Source organism: Galeopterus variegatus, unplaced genomic scaffold (assembly GCF_000696425.1).
Source record: "Galeopterus variegatus unplaced genomic scaffold, G_variegatus-3.0.2 Scaffold414, whole genome shotgun sequence".
In the NCBI taxonomy this organism is placed as follows: Eukaryota; Metazoa; Chordata; class Mammalia; order Dermoptera; family Cynocephalidae; genus Galeopterus; species Galeopterus variegatus.
In genome coordinates, this window is record NW_007726525.1 from 507,331 (window position 1) to 527,972 (window position 20,642).

At 38.8% G+C, this 20,642-nt stretch overlaps 1 protein-coding gene across 1 annotated transcript in view; it reads left to right on the forward strand.

The window, feature by feature from the left end:
* Positions 1–17,472, forward strand: part of KCNB2 (potassium voltage-gated channel, Shab-related subfamily, member 2) — a 372,740-nt gene extending 355,268 nt beyond the window's left edge. The window contains exon 2 of the mRNA XM_008568479.1: positions 15,077–17,472. Within this exon, the coding sequence (XP_008566701.1) occupies positions 15,077–17,230 (2,154 nt within the window). The 3' untranslated portion in view covers positions 17,231–17,472. The remainder of the gene's footprint in view (positions 1–15,076) is intronic.
* Positions 17,473–20,642: the final 3,170 nt, after the last annotated feature.

Below are 20,642 nucleotides of genomic sequence, written 5' to 3' on the forward strand. Positions count from 1 at the left end.
GGAGGGAGGTTTCGGTGAAGGGACACAATAACTAACTACATTGTATATTGACAAAATAAAATATATATATATATATATATATATATATAACTTAAAAAAAATAAAAAATAAAATGCAAATCTCAGCATACCATTCCTTCACTTGAAATCCTTCAATGGCTTTTACTCCTTACAGCAGTGTCCTCAAGCTTTTACAAACATCAGCATCACCTGGGGGACTTGTTAAAATACAGATTGCTGGGCCTCTCTCCACAGTTTCTGATCCAGGAGGTATGGTGTGGGGCCTGAGAATTTGTTTTTCCAACAAGATACCACACAATGCCAGTGTTGCTGTTCCGATGCTGCTAGTCCAGGGACCACACTTTGAAGAAAACTGGTCTGAAGAAGGAAGCCCATCAAATTCTTCATTATTGCATCTAGTCCCCTTCAGAATGTGTCCATTGCCTAACTTCCCAGAAGTGTCCCATCCCCACTCTTCACTGTGCCTCCGTCTGCGTCCAATCACACCACTCTCCCTGAAATCAAGACTGTCCCAGTTGGTTGTGCAGGTTGTGCACTGCAAAAATAATGGAGGTACCATTCACATTATGATCTCTTGATTGGTACCCTACGGAGCTGACCAATGCACAGCCCACACCCTTATATGCAACAGCCCTGAAATCACCACAAACACTTCCATGCCATGCCTCTTTATGGATGCCCTCAGCCACACCAAATTACTTGGAATTTTCTGAGCAAACCATAATCTTTTGGCCTTCAAAGCCTTTGCCTACCCTGTCCTCTTGGCTTGTGATGCTCTTTATCCCCTTTTCTGCATGGAAACCTTGTTGCATCCTATGAGGTCTCCCTCTCAGAAAGAAGCTTTATGATTAGAATTGTCCATAGAGTAAAGAAAACATTTTTCCAACAGGAAAAGGAAGAATGTTCTAGAATCTGGATAGAGCTATAAATATTCTGGTGTTCAAAACACTCTAAGTGCTCAAAATCTGTTTTTTCTTCCTCAGGTTTTCATCAGTCATCTTTTTTAAAGAATTAGAAAACTGATAAGGAGAAAAGCAAGGGAGGCTCCTTTTCATTTTCTTATTTTATTCTAGGTCTCCACATATCTAAGATATTTTATTTATATGCATATGGTATTTTAACAAATTACATTTGCAAATACGCATTAATTAAGTGAAATATTCAGCAGTCTCAAGTTTACACTTTTATATTTTTGTTACTTTTCTGTAGGACTTTACTCTTTTTTTCTTTCTTCTTTTTTTTTTTTTCCCATCCCCCTATCCCAGGACTTTACTTCTGATTGCATGGAACAGTTATATATAATGCATGTGTGCTTGTGTGTTTGTATTTTTTTAATGGATAACCTCCATTATTAATTCTTCTCAGTGGCTTAACAGACTGAATCTACCCAGATCTGTACATAAAACTATCATTTCATTAATTGGTTGGATTAACTGCACACTCCAAATTATACTCAGAAAAAAAAAAGTGATATAGAATGAATTCAGAACTTTTCTTTAAGAAAATTTATCCTGTGTGAATGTGAAGCTCAAAGCCAGTATGTAGTCAAAAGCTGCCTTCCCAAAGAATAAGATTAAAAAAAAAAGTCAATCTGTTCAGGATAATGAAAAAAAAGAAAGAAAAAGAAAAGATTAATAAAAAGTACAGAGCATAAAACTAGGAAAAGATTATGTTGTTGAACTCGTGAAGCTGTTCTGTTATCTCAAAACAGTTTATTTGTGATATGGATTTCTAGTGTTAAAGAAAAAATCTATAGCTGTTTAAATCTTTTATGCTGACTTTGTGCAACATGAAAGCAACGAAAAATGACAAAGGATCTGTCTTATTCTTCTTGGGTGCTTAGAAAATATTTGGTTTCTTTAAGGTCCATTCTCATTTTCTCCAGTTCTGTGGACCCCTCCCTTCTTTTTTTGATTATTCACTTATTCAAAATAGATTTGCAAAGTGCCTGTTCTGTGTTAGGCACTGTAAGAAATTCTGCTGTCATAGTCTTCCATAATTCGAAAATCTTGTTTGAGAAACAAAACTGTCTCATATGAAATTGCCAAATGATTATTCAAGAAGTTTGTAAGATTTTATGAGTGTAACAGAACATGATTAAAACTCTGGCTAACTTAAGCTGGAAAGGGGGAGGGGAAGAGACTGTTTATTGAGAGGTAGAGTTCAAAGGCATAAACAGTCTCTCCCGAATGGGAGTCCTTTTTCTGGAGCACTACCACTAATGTGACTTCATCCCAGAAACTTCTAATCTCCAAGTTTCTCAGTTCAAATTTCAGATTTTCAGAAGCAAGAATATCTGATTGAGCCATCATGGAGCAAGAATTGTCCCCAGGATCAACATGCCAAGGAGATAGAGTTGCCATATCAAATATAGGATGCCTAGTTAAATTTGAATTTCAGATAGACAGCAATACTTCTTTTGTATAATTATATCTCATACAAGAATGTGATTCAAATATAACTGGGCATCCAGTATTTCTATTTCCTAAATCTGGCTACTCTGCAAGGAGGCAGCTCTCTGAGTACAGGCAAGGCTGCAAAGGTAGACCTTGTGAGTTCAAGTATGCAAAAAGTGTCCATTGCAGCTCTTGTGTATTTGGTGAACACAGGAAGTAATGGTGTAAGCATTCAGAGGACTGCTTTGCTCAACTTCCCTGAGTTCACTTTAGCTCAGCTGAGTGGAAGGATGGCAGCTCTTAAGAAAAGTCAAACTTAGGGAACTCTTGATTTACTTTCACCATTAACAGCACCTGCTGTTCTCGTGGCTCTACTAATTGTGCCGTGCGCATGAACGTGCTCTGTTTGTGGACTATTGAAAGAACTACCTACCACTTAGGCTTTTGGGGTTACTGACAGAGCAAAATTGGAATGAAACAGAGAAGATTAGCATGGACCCTGTGCAAGGATGACACACAAATTCATGAAGTGCTCTATATTTTTTTGCCAACTATACATCCAACAAGGGATTAATATTCAGACTATGCAAGGAACTCAAACAACTTAACAGTAAAACAAATAACCCAATTGAAAAATGAGCAAAGGAGATGAATTAGACATTTCTCAAAAGAAGATATACAAAAGGCCAACAAGTATATAATAAAATGCTCAACATCATGAATCATCAGGGACATGCAAATCAAAACCACACTGAGATATCATCTCACCCCAGTTAGACTGGCTATTATCAAAGAGACAGAGAATAACAAATGCTGGCAAGGATGTGGAGAAAGGGGAACTCTTCCACGCTGTTTGTGGGAATGTAAAATAGTGCAGCCATTATGGAAAACAGTATGGAGGTTTCTCAAACAACTGCAGACAGAACTACCAGATGATACAGCAATCCCACTTCTGGATATATATCCAGAGGAATGGAAATCATTGTGTTGAAGGGATACCTGCACTGCCATGATTATTGCAGCTCTATTTACAATAGCCAGGATATAGAATCAATCTAAATGTCCATTGAGGACTGCATAAGGAAAATGTGGTATATGTACACAATGAAATACTGCTAAACCATAAAGAAGAATGAAATTCTGCCATTCACAGCAACATGAATGAGCTTAGAGAAAACTATGCTAAGTGAAACAAGCCAGGCACAAAAAGAGAAATACCACATGTCCTTACTCATAAGTGGGAGTGAAAGAAGGAAGGAAGAAAGGAAGAAAGGAATGAGAGAAGGAAGGAAGGAATGGAGAGAGAGCAGAGAGAGAGCGAGAGAGAGACAGAGACAGAGAGAGAGAGAGGGAGGGAGGGAGAGAGGGAGTGAGAGAGAGAGAAAGAAAGGAAAGAAAGAAAGAAAGGAAAGAAAGAACGAAGGAAGGAAGGAAGGAAGGAAGGAAGGAAGGAAGGAAGGAAGGAAGGAAGGAAGAAAGGAGAAAAGAAAAAGAAATCACAATAATGCATTGAACTTTTGGAAGGAGAGAATAGACCTGTGGTTATTAGAGGTGAGAGAGGGGCAGGGGAGCGTTAGTGAGAAATTGGTTAATAGACACAGGAATGATTATGTTTTGTAATGATGAACATACTAATTATCCCAATTTGATCATCACACATTGTACACAGGTATTGATATTCAATTCTGTACCCAACAGATATGCTTAATCAATTATTTTTCAATAAAATAAATAAAAATCAAAATAAACACTTATGTTGTGCTTTCCCAAGAGGGAGGCTCACTGGCTACAAGAGAGGGAAGCCATGGCCCTCCTTTGAGGTGCTTGGAGCAGCACTGATGTGTGCACTCTGCCCAGCTTGGCCACTCTCCATTTTCCCTCGTGGGCTCCTGAAGACTCCATGAGAACAAATTACCTAAGAAGACATTGCCTAATCATTGGAGAGGGTGTAAGAGGAATATTGTCTCCACCTCACTGTTGCTCCTTTCTTTGCAGAGTTCCTACAAATAATATTAAACTTTAATTCACCAGCCTTCACCTAATGACTCACTTCCTAAAATCTAATCTTTTAAAATACAGAAATATGTTATGGGCAGTGAAACAAAGAGATACCAAAAAAAATATCAGACGGTACCTTTAATTATAATATAACCAAAAACTCTCCTCCCAAAGACTTGATTTTTTGTATGTAATAATAAAAAACAGAAAGAATTTGCCCAATAGTGTGCGGAACTGGCTTGCTTCTCACCCCTACCCCACCCCACCCTGAATGAAAGGCACTGCACAGGCTTACTGCTGACATCGACTTGTGCATGGACGACCCCTCACTCAATAGCACCACAGATCGGGGAAGAAGGGAATTCCTGGGTTCTTGTTATCTCCAAGTCCAAAATAATTTTTAAAACAACTGAAATCTTGCAGTGATGCTCATTCTTTGCATGTGGTCATGAGGTATTGGCACATAAGAGATTTATGCCTGTATGTGCAAATCAGCTGAGCATACTTAAACATGGGGTCTCTTTTGTTCTGAGAAGTCCAGGGAAACAATTGGGAGAAGTAAGGGTTAGTAGCAACAAAAGGACTTCAGCCTCAGAGGAGACACATGTGGTTCAATGAATATGAGAAGCTAGAACTAAAAGTTTCTTCCTTTGGAGGAAATCAAAGGACTTACATTCTGGTTTGCTGTATCCAGCAATCTTCTGGCAAATAGCTAAAAACAGAAGACAAGTGGATGAAAACCATGATATTCTTTTTAACTCTTCACCTCTTCCTTCAATAAGTGGTTTGGCCTTTGGTTTATAGGCTCAGAAATGCCAACATGTTGTGTCCCTATTCTGAAAGTAGAAAATTACTGGTGTTTTAAGAATGCTTGTCACAGGCCTTTTCCTTCCTGCCAACTTGAACAAGTTAGTCCCCCCCTGAAAACTTTTCTCATCATGTTTCTCCATGTTATTTTCCATTACTGATCAGGTTTGAAAAAAATATATACTCTTGGGCCGGCCCAGTGGCGCACTGGAGAGTGCGCCACTTGGGAGCACGGCGGCGCTCCCGCCGAGGGTTCGGATCCCATGTGGTGACCGGTTCCTGCTCACTGGCTGAGCGCGGCGCGGGCGCAACACCAAGGGTTGCGATCCTGTTGCCGGTCCCCGGTACGGGCACGACACCGAGGGTTGAGATCCCGTACCGGTCAGTAAAAAAGACAAAAAGGAAAAAAAAGAAAAAAGAAAAAATATATACTCTATTCCACTAGGAAGATAAAGCAAGAGTGCTATATAGTTACGAGCTTAAAATTCACTTTCTGTTGCCTCTCAGTATATATTTATGAAAGGAAGGAAGGAGAGGTAAAGAGAGAGGGGAGAGAGAAAGTGACACAAGGACCTTCCTGTGGAAGGCACAGAAGTTTCCATGCGTTTTTGTCAAGTGGTGAATGCTGGTGAATATACAGCAGATGATCACAGCTGAGGCCCAGGCTAGAAAACTCTCTGCATATTTTAAGATGAGAAGAAGGTTAAGTCCAGCTGAAGCAACTTCAGTCTAACTCTTTAATAAATTAGATGGTTCAGTCGAAAGGAAAATAAGGTACAGTTATCTGTGTTTATCATTCAAACCACTGCTTTGGAGAAAGAATGTGATTGAAAGCGTTAAAAATATGAATATTAAATAGGTCTGGGGTTGTATTTAAATGGCAGATAAACAGTTTTAATGTTTCTTATTCCCTCCCAGTGCTGGCCAAAGGCTTTTTCCAAACAAATCTTCAGCTTTTCTTATAGTGATAACACTTTTATTTATTTATTTATTCATTTCATTTAGAACAGTACTGTTTCTTTTATTTTTTTAATTTATTTTATTTATTGAATCAAAGTTGATTATACATATTTTGGGGGTTGAACATATAGATCAAATCAATATTACTTACATATATATTGTTACAAATCATTATTCTTTATGCCCCTTGTCCAATCTCTCCCCTTCCCGCACTCCATCCCCTCTCCCCCCTCTAATTACTCTAGGTTTCTTCTCTCCTTCTGAAAGAATAATGGTTACTCTGTTGATTTGTTGCCTAGATGATCTGTCCAATGCTGAGAGGTGTGATCAGGTCCCCCAATGTTATCATAGAGCAGATGCTTCTCCTGTCACTCTGAAATGGGCTTTGTGGAGAGAGACATTCTCTTCTTTTCTTTATCTCCGCTGGTAACTCTTCTTGTGGCCATGCACTCCAGTGGTTGGCGGACCATCTGTGTGGTGGTTGTGGCGGCTAGCTACTTTCGCAGCAGCCATGGTTATTGTGGTGGCAGTGGTGGGCCACCCACATGGAAGTGATATTTTTGGCATGCTCCTTGGTGCTGATGGTGTGCCTGGTTGTAGAGTGTGTCCAATCCACTTCTCCATGCCCCAGGTCCCCGGGCAGGCCCTGAAGTGCTGGCGCAGTGTGCCTGGTTGTGGGAGGGGAGTCCAGTTCCCAACTCCAGGACTCAGGTCCACGGGCAGGCCCCAAGGCACTGAGCCAGTTTGATCCTCAACAACCCTCCCAAGCAGATGAGGCAAATGTGAGGTGCCTCATTTTGCAGATGAGGGAATTGAAGCTCAGAAAGGGAACGGGCTTGTTCGTGTAGCCAACAGAGGTACAGCCACATTTTTTAGTTCCTTATCCTGTGTTTTTTTTTTTGCCGCAAAACAACCATATCTTGAAGGGATTAACATCAAGACATGGTACAATTGAGGCAAGTCTCCAGCTGTCTTAGTTCTAATTGCAAATGAGGGGAAAAAAGTTTTATCCAGGAAGAATGTCTATTCCCAGTTACTAAATGCTTGAACATACACAGTGCAATATTTTTCAAAGCCTTTCCTTTTGAATTTTTTTTTATTTTAGCTTCTCAGTGTACATTGTAGTTGATTTTTGTGACCCTTTACCCGTTTCTCTCCCCCTCCCCACTCCCCCCCCACATCATATCTGTTCACTTGTCTTAACAAGTTTAAGGAATTGTTGTGATTGTTATATCTTCTTACCCCCAACCCTTTATTTGTTTGTGTATTTATTTATTTATATATTTTTAGCTCCCACAAATAAGTGAGAACATGTGGTATTTCTCTTTCTGTGCCTGACTTATTTCACTTAATATAATTTTCTCTAAGTCCATCCATGTTGTGAATGGTAGTATTTCATTCCTTTTTATAGCACAGTAGTATTCCATAGTGTAGAAAAAACACAGTTCCCTTATCCACTGTCCATATAATGATGGACATTTGGGCTGGTTCCAACTGTTGGCTATTGTAAATAGAGCTGCAATAAACATGGGAGTACAGGTATCCCTTCAGCATGATGATTTCCATTCCTCTGCGTATATTTCCAGCAGTGGAATAGTTGGGTCATATGGTAGATCTATCTGTAACTGTTTGAGGAACCTCCATACCATTTTCTATAAAGGCTGCACCATTTTGCAGTCCCACCAACAGTGTATGAGAGTTCCTTTTTCTCTGCAACCTCTCCGGGACTTATCATTCTCAGTCTTTTAGATGTTAGCCATCCTGACTGGAGTGAGATGGTATCTCAAAGTGGTTTTGATTTGTATTTCACAGATGGTGAGTGATGTTGAGCATTTTTTCATGTGTCTGTTTGCCATTCATTTATCTTCCTCTGAGAAATGCCTATTCAGCTGCTTTGCTCATTTTTTAATTGGGTTATTTGTTTTTTTGCTGTGAAGTTGTTTCAGTTCCTTGTATATTCTGGATATTAATCCTTTGTCAGATGTATATTTTGCAAATATTTTCTCCCACTCTGTTGGTTGTCTTTTCACTCTGTTGATTGTTTCTTTTGCTGTGCAGAAGCTTTTTAGTTTGATATAATCCCATTTGTTTAATTTTCCTTTAGTTGTCTGTGCTTTTGGGGTCATATTCATGAAGTCTGTACCCACTCCTACTTCCTGGAGTGTTTCCTCTAAGTTTTCTTTAAGGAGTTTTATTGTCTCAAGATTTATATTTAATTTTTTAATCCATTTTGAGTTGATTTTGGTATATGGTGAGAGGTACGGGTCTAGTTTCATTCTCCTACATATGAATATCCAGTTATCCCAGCACCATTTGTTGAAGAGGCAGTCTCTTCCCCAGTGTGTTGATTTGATGCCTTTGTCAAAGATCAGATGGCTGTAGGTGTGTGGGTTGATTTCTGGGTTCTCTATTCTATTCCATTGATCCACGTGTCTGTTTTTATGCTAGTATCATGCTGTTTTGGTTATTATAGCCTGATAATATAGTTGAAAGTCATGTAGTGTTATGCCTCCCGCTTTATTTTTTTTTGCTCAGGATTGCTTTGGCTATGCATGGTCTTTTGTTATTCCATATAAATGTCTGGATAATTTTTTCCATTTCTGAGAAAAATGTCATTGGAATTTTGAGGGGGATTGCATTGAATCTGTAGATCACTTTGGGTAATATGGACATTTTTACAATGTTAATTCTTCGATCCAAGAGCATGGGACATCTTTCCATCTTCTAGTGTCCTCTTTAATTTCTCTCAGCAGTGGTTTGTAGTTCTCTTCATAGAGGTTTTTCACATCCTTGGTTAACTTTATTCCTAAGAATTTTATTTTGGGGTTGCTATCGTAAATGGGTTAGCTTTCTTGCCTTTTGAATTTTTTATTTAAGCAACAAAATTTTATTTTGGCCATGCAACTCAATCAAAATGACAGGATCAGTTGTGAATTGTCCTTGGTTTGGTTTACACACATTACTGAAATTAGCAAAATATTTAATTTACATGAAGAATCACCAAATGTTAGAGGCGAAAGGAACCCTGGAGATGACCTAATCCAAATCTCCAAGGGGGCTTGACCAACATCACACAAATAATTGCTTGGAATCTCTACTTCTCTTACCATGTGCAAACATAAGTCTATTTGCTAGAGCTGAGAGAAACAGTTCAACTCCTGCCAGCTATGGAGGCCAGTTGTGGGAGGGATTAAAACCTGAGTCAGTTATATCCTAACCTGTACATAGTTATGATAAACAAAGATTTTACATCATGATTAAGTAGGATTCATCTCAGAGATGCAAGGATGGTTGAACATACTCATTTGTTCAAATGCAAATCAATCAATATGATACACCACATCAACTAAATCAAGGACAAAACTGGATAATCTTCCCAATTGACACAGAAAAAGCATTAGACTAAACATACCTTCATGACAAAGACTCTCAACAAATTAGGTATTGAAGTATCTTAACACAATAAAAGCCATATATGACAAACCCACTGTCAGTATCATTCTGAATAGGGAAAAGCTGAAAACTTTTCTTTTAAAAATAGCAACAAGACAAGGATGCCCACTACTATCACCACTCCTATTTAACATAGTATTGGAAGTACTAGCCAGAACAATCAGGCAAGAGAAGGAAATAAAAGACATCCAGATTGGAAAAGACAAAGTCAAACTGTCCCTGTTTGCAGATGACACAATCCTATGTATAGAAAAACCTAAAGACTCTACCAAAAAATTCCTAGAGCTGATAAACAAATTCAATAAAGTTGCAGGATACAAAATCAATATACAAAATTCAGTTGTGTTTTTATACTCCAAGAATGAACTAGCAGAAAAAGAAATCAAGAAAGCCACTCCATTTACAATAGCTACCAAAAGAATAAAATACATAGGAATAAATTTAACCAATGAGATGAAAGATCTCTACAATGTAAACATCAAATCACAACTGAAAGAAATTAAAGAGGACACAAAAGGTGAAAGACATTCCATGTTCATGGATTGGAAGAATTAACATTAGGCAAATGCCTATATTATCCAAAACAATCTACAGATTCAATGCAATCCCCATCAAAATACCATTGGCATTCTTCACCATGAAAAGGAAAAAACAATCCTAACATTCATATGGAACAGCAAAAGACCCCAAATAGCCAAAGCAATCCTGAGCAAATAAATAAATAAATAAATAAAGCCAGAGGCATTACACTACCTGACTTCAAATTATACTACAAAGCTATCATAACCAAAGCAGCATAGTAGTGGCATAAAAACAGACACAGAGACCAATGAAATAAAATAAATAACCCAGAAATCAATCCACATACCTACTGCCAACTGATCTTTGACAAAGGCACAAGAACATACATTGGGGAAAGGACATCCTCTTCAATAAATGGTGCTGGGAAAACTGTACATTCATATGTAGAAGAATGAAACTAGACCCATACATCTCACCATATACCAAAATCAACTCAAAATGGATTAAAGAATTAAATATAAGACCTGAAACTATAAAACTCCTAGAAGAAAACATGGGGAAACACCTCAGGAAGTAAGATTGGGCAGACTTTATAATGGGATTATATCAAACTAAAATGGGATTATATCAAACTAAAAAGCTTCTGCACAGCAAAGGAAACATTCAGTGGACTGAAAAGACAAACAACAGAGTGGGAGAAAATATTTGCAAATTATGCATATGACAAGGAATTGATTTCCAGAATATACAAGGAACTCAACCAACTTAGTAAAAAAACAAATAATCTGATTAAAAAATGAGCAAAGGAGCTGAATAGATATTTCTCAAACAAAGATATAAAATGTCCCATAGGTACATGAAAAAATGCTCAACATCACAAACGATCAGAGAAATGCAAATCAAGACCACATTGAGATAATATCTCATCCCAGTTAGACTTGTTATTTTCAAAAAGACAGAAAATGATGAATGCTGGTGAGGATGCAGAAAAAGGGGAATGCTTCTACACTGTGGGTGGGACTGTAAATTAGGACAGCCATTATGAAAAATAATATGGAGGTTTCTGAAACAACTGCAGATCCAACTACCTTATGATCCAGCAATCCCACTGCTGGATATATACCCAAAGGAGTGGAAATCATCACATCAAAGGGAAACCTGCACTTCTATGTTTATTGCAGCTCTATTTACAATAGCCAAGATACGGGACCAACCTAAGTGTCTATTGGCAAACAACTGGATAAGGAAAATTGTAGTATATACACATAATCAAATATTACTCAGCCATAAAAAAGAATGAAATTCCACCATTTGCAGCAACATGGATGAGCTTGGAGAAAATCATGTTAAGCAAAATAAGCCAGGCATAAAAAGAGAAATACCACATGTCCTCATTCATAAGCGGGTGCTAAAAAGTAAATGAACAAAGAAATAGAGGATGAAACAAACAAACAAAAAACAACCACAATAAGACATTGAAATTTCGGAAGGAGAGAACAGAACTATGGTTACTAGAGGTGAGAAAGGGAGATGCGGAGAGGGTTAGGGAGAAATTGGGTAATGAACACAAAGAATAATCACGTTTTGTAAGGATGAATATGCTAATTATCCTGATATGATCATCATATATTGTACACAAATACTGATAGTCAACTATGTACCTTACAAATATGTATATTCAATTATGTTTCAATTGAAAAACAGAAGCAATACCAAAGCACCATAAGAGTTTGCTGTATTTTTTTTTTCCCCCTTTTTGTCTCTTTTTTCGTGTCCGGCAACGGATTGCAACTCTCAGTGTTGCGCCCGTACCGGACTGGGACCGGCAACGGGATCGCAACCCTCGGTGTTGCACCCACACCTCGCTCAGCCAGTGAGTGGGAACCGGTCTGTATGTGGGATCCGAACCCTCGGCGGGAGCGCCGCCACACTCCCAAGCAGCGCACTGTAGCAGTGTGCCACCAGGCCGGCCCCAAGAGTTTGCTGTATTAAAGTCAATATTTATGCTTATAAGTACATCCTGTAGCTTAAAGCAAAATTTCACATTTATTATATTTATCATGTTTTTAAAAAAACAATTCTACAGTAAGACAATAAACTTGCATTTGGCTTATTGTTCCACACATCACCTTTGATATATTGAATAATTTGTCTAAAGTGCAGTCTTTCTGAGAGAACTCTAAGCTTTGCAAGATATTTGAAATAAATCAATCCTCTAAATTGAGAGCAAATGGGATTTGACAGATTAAAGTTGAACACAAGACAGAAAATAATGCACTTTAATACCTTATGGTTTCTTTAACATGAATGTGTGGTTGCTAAGGGTTTGACTGGTTTTTTCTTCAGTAATTCTTTTACTTCAAGAATTTACTGCAAGTCATGTTGTGTATATGCTAAATTTCCAAGTGTTAAATGTAGCCATATTTGTTTTATTGTGATCTACTAGACTATAGACAATTTGTTAAATTGTGATCTACCAGATTATAGACTACAGTCTATGGTTTATAGACTGTATAAGCCATACAGTGTTTCATTATTTCCCAAAATTAGCTGCAGAAGTAAAATGGCCTACAATCCAGCTCTGACTGTGTAGTCAAGGAAAACTGAAGGCCCATCTTGGGCCATCCACTTTGTTCTTCGTCCAAAAGGTTGGAAGATAACAGAATGAATTCATTTGCTTCTCTACTTTTCTCCTCTCTCTCTGAAGTGATAAACATCAGTAAAAATGCATCCAAAATGGGCCAGTGAACAGATTAGGATGTGTGGAAAATCTAGTGTATGGATTATCAGCACAGGAAAGATTGCAGCAATCCCAATATTAAAATACCAAAGGTAATTAGCAACAGTGTGACCTGCTAGAAAATACATAGTAGGACCTGGTTCCTTATGGTAAGAGCATAAGAATGGATGGGATATGACTAGTCCTTCTTTGGGAATATTTTAGTGACAGAATATTGCAGATGTCACGCTGCCATTGGCCTCTGAGGGTAGGATTCAAGGCAAGCATTCCCAACTTGTCTTTAACAAACCATCTGGATCCGTTATCCATGCACTTATCTAACCCTTCTCGAGGGAGTTTCTAACTTTAGACTTCACAGTCTCTTGGTGGAGATGAAGAGAAACTTTTTCTATTGTAACTCACTGATGTTCATTTTTAAAGGAAATTCTGAAGTATATTCAAGTAAAAAGTACTTCACCTACTTCTAAGAAAAAACACTGTTTTTTAAAGATCCATAAGTCTTTATTTAGTACCTGCAACACATTCTGAAATACATTATTTTGGAGTTTGATTAGCAATGTAAGAGGAAAGATGGGTGCCAGAAGAAGAGGAAGAGAAAACAAGGAACGGTATAGAGGAGGCATAAGAGGAGAAAGGAGGAAGGGAAAAAGAATAACCAAGAAGTAGAGAAACTTAGAGGGATAAAGAGAAGAAACTAGAGGGAGAAAGAAGTCAGAAGCCCTGATGTAAACTAATTTTTTCACAGTCTAATGTGTACTGAGCTATGTGGCCTCACGATGTTTAATCATTGTCCTTTGACATGTTTACTAGAAGTGGAGTCTCTAAATGAAACAGTCACTCTCAGGATATTTTTCTCAAAGCTACATATAATAACTGGGACCAATGGTACCTCCTAAGGTGTTGGCAAAGGTGAAACCAAGCCAGACCTAATGTAGGTAAGAGAGATTTTCTACTCCACCAAGAATTGTGGGTTCCAAATGCACAATCTTTACTAAACAAAGAAGTGCTTCCTTGCATTGCCCTCAAACCTTAATCTTCCCACTTTGCCCCATAAAAGTAGAACACCATGTTACAGTGGGGAGATCCCTTGTTGGGATGTCTATATCATGCATGATTTTACAGATTTCCCACATATCTGTTCTTGCCCTTTGTCCAGACTGAACTCCTGGGTCATTTTAGTCTCTAACAATACGAGAACCTTTCAATTATTTAGCAATGTCTGTGTACCATGTAATCTTTACAGCAACCCTGAAGGAGGTCTAGTTGTTACCTTCATTAAACAGATTTGTAAACTGAGACACAGCGAGGTTAAAAACTTGTCCAAGGTCACACAGTAAGCAGTAAAGTCAGGGTTAGAACTCAGACCATCTGACTCTAAAATGCAGTACTTGATCCTCTTCTTTCTGAGCAATTTCTCTTTCCTTCCACGTCTGACATCATGCTGCTGTTTCCTCTGCCTAGAATGTCTGCCCTGCACTGAGATCACCATGGACCTTTTCCAACCTCTTCTTTATGAAACCTTCCTTGACTGAAGGAAGTTAGTGCCTAATCTTTCTTTCCCACATGATGCTGGCCAGAAGTCCTGACTTGGTTCTGATGTCAGTACTTATTATATAATTAGTATTTGTTCTTAGGCGAAGCATTGTTGTACAGAGTGCCATATTCTATCTCCATGTGTAGGTCTGCATTTGTGTTTTTACTTGTAGAATAAAACTTCTAGAGATCATGAATTCTTTCTAGCTTATGTAGTATGTATAACAATTCACTTAAGGAAACATAAACCTAGTGATTAAGAAAGAAAGATTACAGATAACTAAGAGAAGATAGATGGTGACTCCCCAAAATACTATTCCAGCCATATGGGGCCCTCATCCAAGTGGTGGATACCCACACAAATATGCTAAGAACAATGGGCAGTGGGTTGGGGGGAATGGATTTTTTTCAAGTTGCTTAGGTCATGGAATTTCAATACACATTAGGCTTCTAAATGAAATGAAGTTGTAAAGAGTGAATGTATTTGTATTAGTTTGGGAATTTTAGGTCGTAAAGTTGCCTTCATAAAACCTTCTTGGAATAACTCAGAGCATAACATATCATTTAAAGAATCATTGATCCATACTTTTCCTAGCTGCCTAAGCAAAACTAAGAGAATTTACTAACTTGAACTTCCTTTTTTCCAGATTTTGGCCATCGTGTCTATCCTGTTCATCGTACTTTCCACCATTGCTTTGTCTCTCAATACACTACCGGAGCTGCAAGAAACGGATGAATTTGGACAACCCAGTGACAACCGCCAATTGGCACACGTGGAGGCTGTGTGTATTGCTTGGTTTACTATGGAGTATCTTTTACGGTTTCTATCCTCACCAAATAAATGGAAGTTCTTTAAAGGCCCACTAAACGTCATTGATCTGTTGGCCATCTTGCCATACTATGTCACCATTTTCCTCACGGAGTCCAACAAGAGCGTGCTGCAGTTCCAAAACGTGAGGCGTGTTGTCCAGATTTTTCGAATCATGCGCATCCTCAGGATCCTGAAACTCGCCAGACATTCGACAGGTCTGCAGTCTCTGGGGTTCACCCTCAGACGGAGTTACAATGAATTGGGCTTGTTGATATTGTTTTTGGCCATGGGGATAATGATATTTTCCAGCCTGGTATTTTTTGCTGAGAAGGATGAAGAGTCTACCAAGTTCACCAGTATCCCTGCATCATTTTGGTGGGCCACCATCACCATGACCACTGTCGGCTATGGTGACATTTACCCGAAAACGTTACTAGGGAAAATTGTAGGAGGCCTGTGCTGTATTGCTGGGGTTCTGGTTATTGCCCTTCCTATCCCAATCATTGTGAACAATTTTTCTGAGTTTTACAAGGAGCAGAAACGCCAGGAGAAAGCCATTAAAAGAAGAGAGGCTCTTGAGCGGGCCAAAAGGAATGGAAGCATCGTTTCTATGAACTTGAAGGATGCCTTTGCTCGAAGTATGGAACTGATAGATGTGGCTGTCGAGAAGGCTGGGGAATCAGCCAATATGAAGGATTCGGCCAATGACAATCACCTATCTCCAAGCAGGTGGAAGTGGGCCAGGAAGGCTCTGTCGGAAACAAGCTCCAACAAGTCTTACGAGAATAAGTACCAGGAGGTTAGCCAAAAAGACTCCCACGAGCAGCTGAACAACACTTCTTCCTCCAGCCCACAGCATCTGAGTGCCCAGAAACTGGAGATGCTGTACAATGAAATCACCAAGACACAGCCTCATTCTCACCCAAACCCGGACTGCCAAGAACAGTCTGAGAGGCCATCTGTATATGAAGAAGAGATAGAAATGGAAGAAGTGGTCTACCCACAGGAGCAGCCGGCCGTGGCACAGACCGAGGTCATCGTGGACATGAAGAGCACCTCCAGCATCGACAGCTTCACCAGTTGTGCCACCGACTTCACAGAGACGGAGAGATCGCCCCTGCCACCGCCTTCCGCATCTCACCTGCAGATGAAGTTCCCAACTGAACTCACAGGGATAGAAGAGCACCAAAGAGCCAGGGGCCCCCCATTTCTAACACTAATCAGAGAGAAGGGGCCTGCTGTCAGGGATGCCACACTAGACTATGCCCCAATCGACATAACTGTGAATGTTGATGCCAGGGATTCCCAGTGTGGCCTCCATGGTCCTTTGCAGTCTGACAATGCCACCGACAGCCCTAAGAGCTCACTAAAAGGCAGCAACCCACTAAAGTCCAGATCCCTCAAAGTGAACTTTAAGGAAAATCGAAGCAGTGTACCACAGACCCCACCCAGCACAGCCAGGCCACTGCCAGTAATGACAACTGACCTTTCGCTCACCACCCCGCAACATATCAGTACCATCCTCTTAGAAGAAACCCTTGCCCGGGGAGACAGACCTGTGCTGGGCACTGAGGTTTCAGCACATTGTCAGGGACCTTCCAAAGGACTGTCCCCTAGGTTCCCCAAGAAACTGTTTCCTTTCTCTTCAAGAGAGAGGAGGAGCTTCACTGAAATAGATAGTGGCGAAGATGAAAACTTCTTAGAGCTCCAAGGGGCAGGGCAGGACAAGCAGGCGGACTCCAGCCCAAATTGCTTTGCAGATAAGCCTAGTGATGGAAGAGACCCTTTACAAGAAGAGGGCTGTGAGGACTCTTCCTCCCCACAGAATACAGGTCACAACTGTAGACAAGACATTTACCATGCTGCAGGGGAAGTAAAAAAGGACAGTAGTCAAGAAGCGTATAAGATGGAAAACCACTTGTTTGCCCCAGAAATTCATTCCAACCCAGGAGACACAGGCTATTGTCCCTCACGTGAAACCAGCATGTGACTAGTTACAAAAGCAATAAAAAGCAAAACAAAACTGGTTTCTTAAAAACATGGTAAATATGCCTGTGAACTAAAATATGGGAAGCCCCCCCCAAAAAAAGTGCATAAAATGTTATTTTTGCATGGCATGAACAGTTTAGTTTAAGTACTGTTTAAATAAAGAGTCAAGATTGCATTTTGTAACAAACAAAAAATGGTTAAAGAACAGTGAACAAATAAAGAGAGCTCTATTAGGAACCAGTATTCTGCAATGTCTGACATTTTTGATCCTTTCATTTCAAATTGTAGGCAGAGTTTCAAATTTTAACTTTTATGTTACAAGGAATTTTAGAATTTGCACATGAAAGGATGAAATGTCATTGCATGCATTCATAATTATGAGGATTAAGGTGCTTTGAGCTTGCAGAATGCATGACTGTAAATAACAGGGCCGGATGCAAATGTGTCAAGAACACATGGAAACAAGTTTTTGAGACACAGGTATTTCCTTCACAGCTACTGCCTGGAGGAGCTGTTCAGACTTCCTGTTGCAAAATTGCAGCCTCTTCTTAAACCATCTTGCATATCTCGCTTTGGGTTATAAAGCTCTTAAAAGTACATTTGTTTAAAGGAATACAGTATTTTTATTTATTTGTGATATAATTCATAGGATACTTTTCTTTTTTGCTTTCTCTTAGTTGTAGCATTTGTGCTTTTATTTATAAATTCAAGATTTAATGACCAGATATCAAATTATTTGGAATTTAAGCCTGAAATTTAGCCAGTAAATTATATATCATGCCACAGCCTATGACAGAAATGCATTTTTTAAAAAAACTGAAAATATGTAAATGGTTATATCATATGACTAAACTTTTAAAACAATGGCACTCCACATTTGGAAATCAGGTTTTATTTTTAGAAAAAAAATGTATTTTGGCCATTAAAGATGACTGTATTTTCCACTTGTATCCAATATAACCTTTTCTAACTGAAGATCTAAGAATAGAATGCAGATATGCCAAAAATGGGAATTCCAAAAAGTGACTTTTGACACACTGAAAGCAGAGCCATTTAAGTGAGACTGCCCCTCCCCACCCCATAGATAGAGGTGGTTCAGTCATGAGTTACTATGAAAAGAGCCCTGGCCTAACAATGGGCCATGCAGTATTTCTCAATATGGGACAGGGCAGAGGGACAGGGGGACACTGCCATTTGCAAAATGTGAATAACAGGATCCAGAACCACAGAGAACGGTAGCACCTTCAGTGATTGCAGCAGCTAGAAACACACACTTACATTTCTAACCTCCCTGCTGCCCAGCAGGTGGTTAGAACTATCTTTGTTGAAAGCTACTTCCAGCATTTTCTGCAGAGAACAATGAAATCCAAAGGCACTTGCTGGAGGCTGCCCTGTTGGTGAAGTCTGTGCTAGAACTCAGGTCATTTGACTCCACTTTTCTTCACAGAAATCAAGGCTCTGGTTTCAAATTTGCCCCAATAAAAATCAAGACAAAATTATTTCTAAGCTGTCTTAAGACTTCAAATTAATATGATTCCTTGGTCTCCCAGGAATGTCCAGGTTTAGCCTCAGCATAATGCTAATGCATTTGTAAGTGTATACGATTCAAGAAACTAGTCAGGAAATTGTTGGGCCAAATCTAAAGTAAAACTTACTGTTTAAAGAAAAAGAAAACATTCTAAATTTTATTCTATTTTTGAAAAGAAAAAAAAGCACTGGAAAAAACAGCCCAAATGTTTAGAATCTAACTTAAGCTTTAAGCAATAACATTTCTTTATTAACAGAATCTTGCCATTATATCTCAGATAAGGAAACATGTTTTAACCTTAGTTGAAGTCCAAACAGTCCTAACTGCTAAAAATAATTTTAAACAGTTCTTTTTTCACTGTGCTTAGAATGTCTTAATGGTTTTCATGTTTGTTTCAAAACATAACCTATAAGAGTTTATGGTCATTAATCATTGATATTTATATAACTCATTTATTTCAGTGTCTAAAACTAAATGTTGATCAGTTTCTGTAAATCTAGAGTGCTTGGATTTTCTATGTATCGTTTTTCAGAGTCAAAGAGGTATATCTGCTATTAGATGAATAGCAAATAAGTTAGGAAAATCATTTTCTTTGCATACCCTCATAAAGCAGTTATTTTCTAATGTTTCTTATTGATGAACCTCAACCTTTTCTATTATGCACTCCTGCATAAGTGGACTTGACTTATTGCCCTGAAAGTTGACTAATGCCTATTTTCATGTGTCTGGTAAGGATTCTACTGAGAACCTTGTTCCAGAATGGTTAATATCAGAAAACTTGCCTAGTTAACAAATCCTAGATTTTCCTCCCTAAAAACCTTTTCCTCTTTAATCTAAGGTATTTTTTTAAGTTTTGAAGAATTTTCAAGAACATCCCATGGAAAGCTTCGATTCTTAGTTCCTCTGGGCTGAAAGGCTTCAGCTAGGAAAAAAAGAAAATCCTCCTCTAAAGAACTCTTTGACTTTGGTGTCTCATAGCGAGGAAGTTTGGGGACTGACGGTTCCCAGGATGCACTTGTGCAGTGCTTCCTAAACCTTTCCAATGAACTGCACTTACTGCAGAGAATGAACATGTGTGCCTGGAATAACCTGGGAATATACCAAGCACAAAGTTCTTTTGAAGTCTTATGTTTTACATTAAAAATTCATGTAAATGCTGCATTTTACTCCATGATATATCTGTTTCAATATTTTTTAAATGGTGTTTTATATTACTTATCAACTAGTAAAACTGATACTCTTATAACTTCACATACCTCTTTCATAACCCCTGGAAAATACATCCCCAGTTTGAGAAACACTGCATGAATGGCAAGAACATAGAGATTGGTTCTCTGCGGGGCACTGGAGATTTCTGCTGCTGAGAGGGTTCACTCATCATTACCTAGTTCAGTGAACAGGGACAAATGTCAATGAGTAAAGACCATTTGAACAACCTCAAAATAACAGTCCCAGGCTACTCTGATTCTTCTGGCTCTCTAAACAACGAGTGAAAATTGCCACAAGATTGAGCCCAATCATAAGAGGATAGAAATGGGTGCATCAATATATGTCCTGGATTTGGACCACACATACAAGGGTAACCTACTATGTGGGTCCCTAGAGCTGATTTAAATACTGTCTAAACATTTTCACTAGGAAGTCACCACTGTGGCACAACCAACTGCTTTGAAGCAAGCATTGGATTAAGCATTATCTTGATAGGACTAAATTTGATAACAAGGAGAATATGTTCCAAGTGTCTGTTCCCATTAATTTCTCATCAAAACAGTTTCAGTGTCATGTAGACACTGGCCAAGGAAAGTCAACAATTCAACTATTTTCTCTTGAAATTTGAATAGCCAAAAAAAAAAAATCCTCATGTATTTATAGTACTTTATAGATT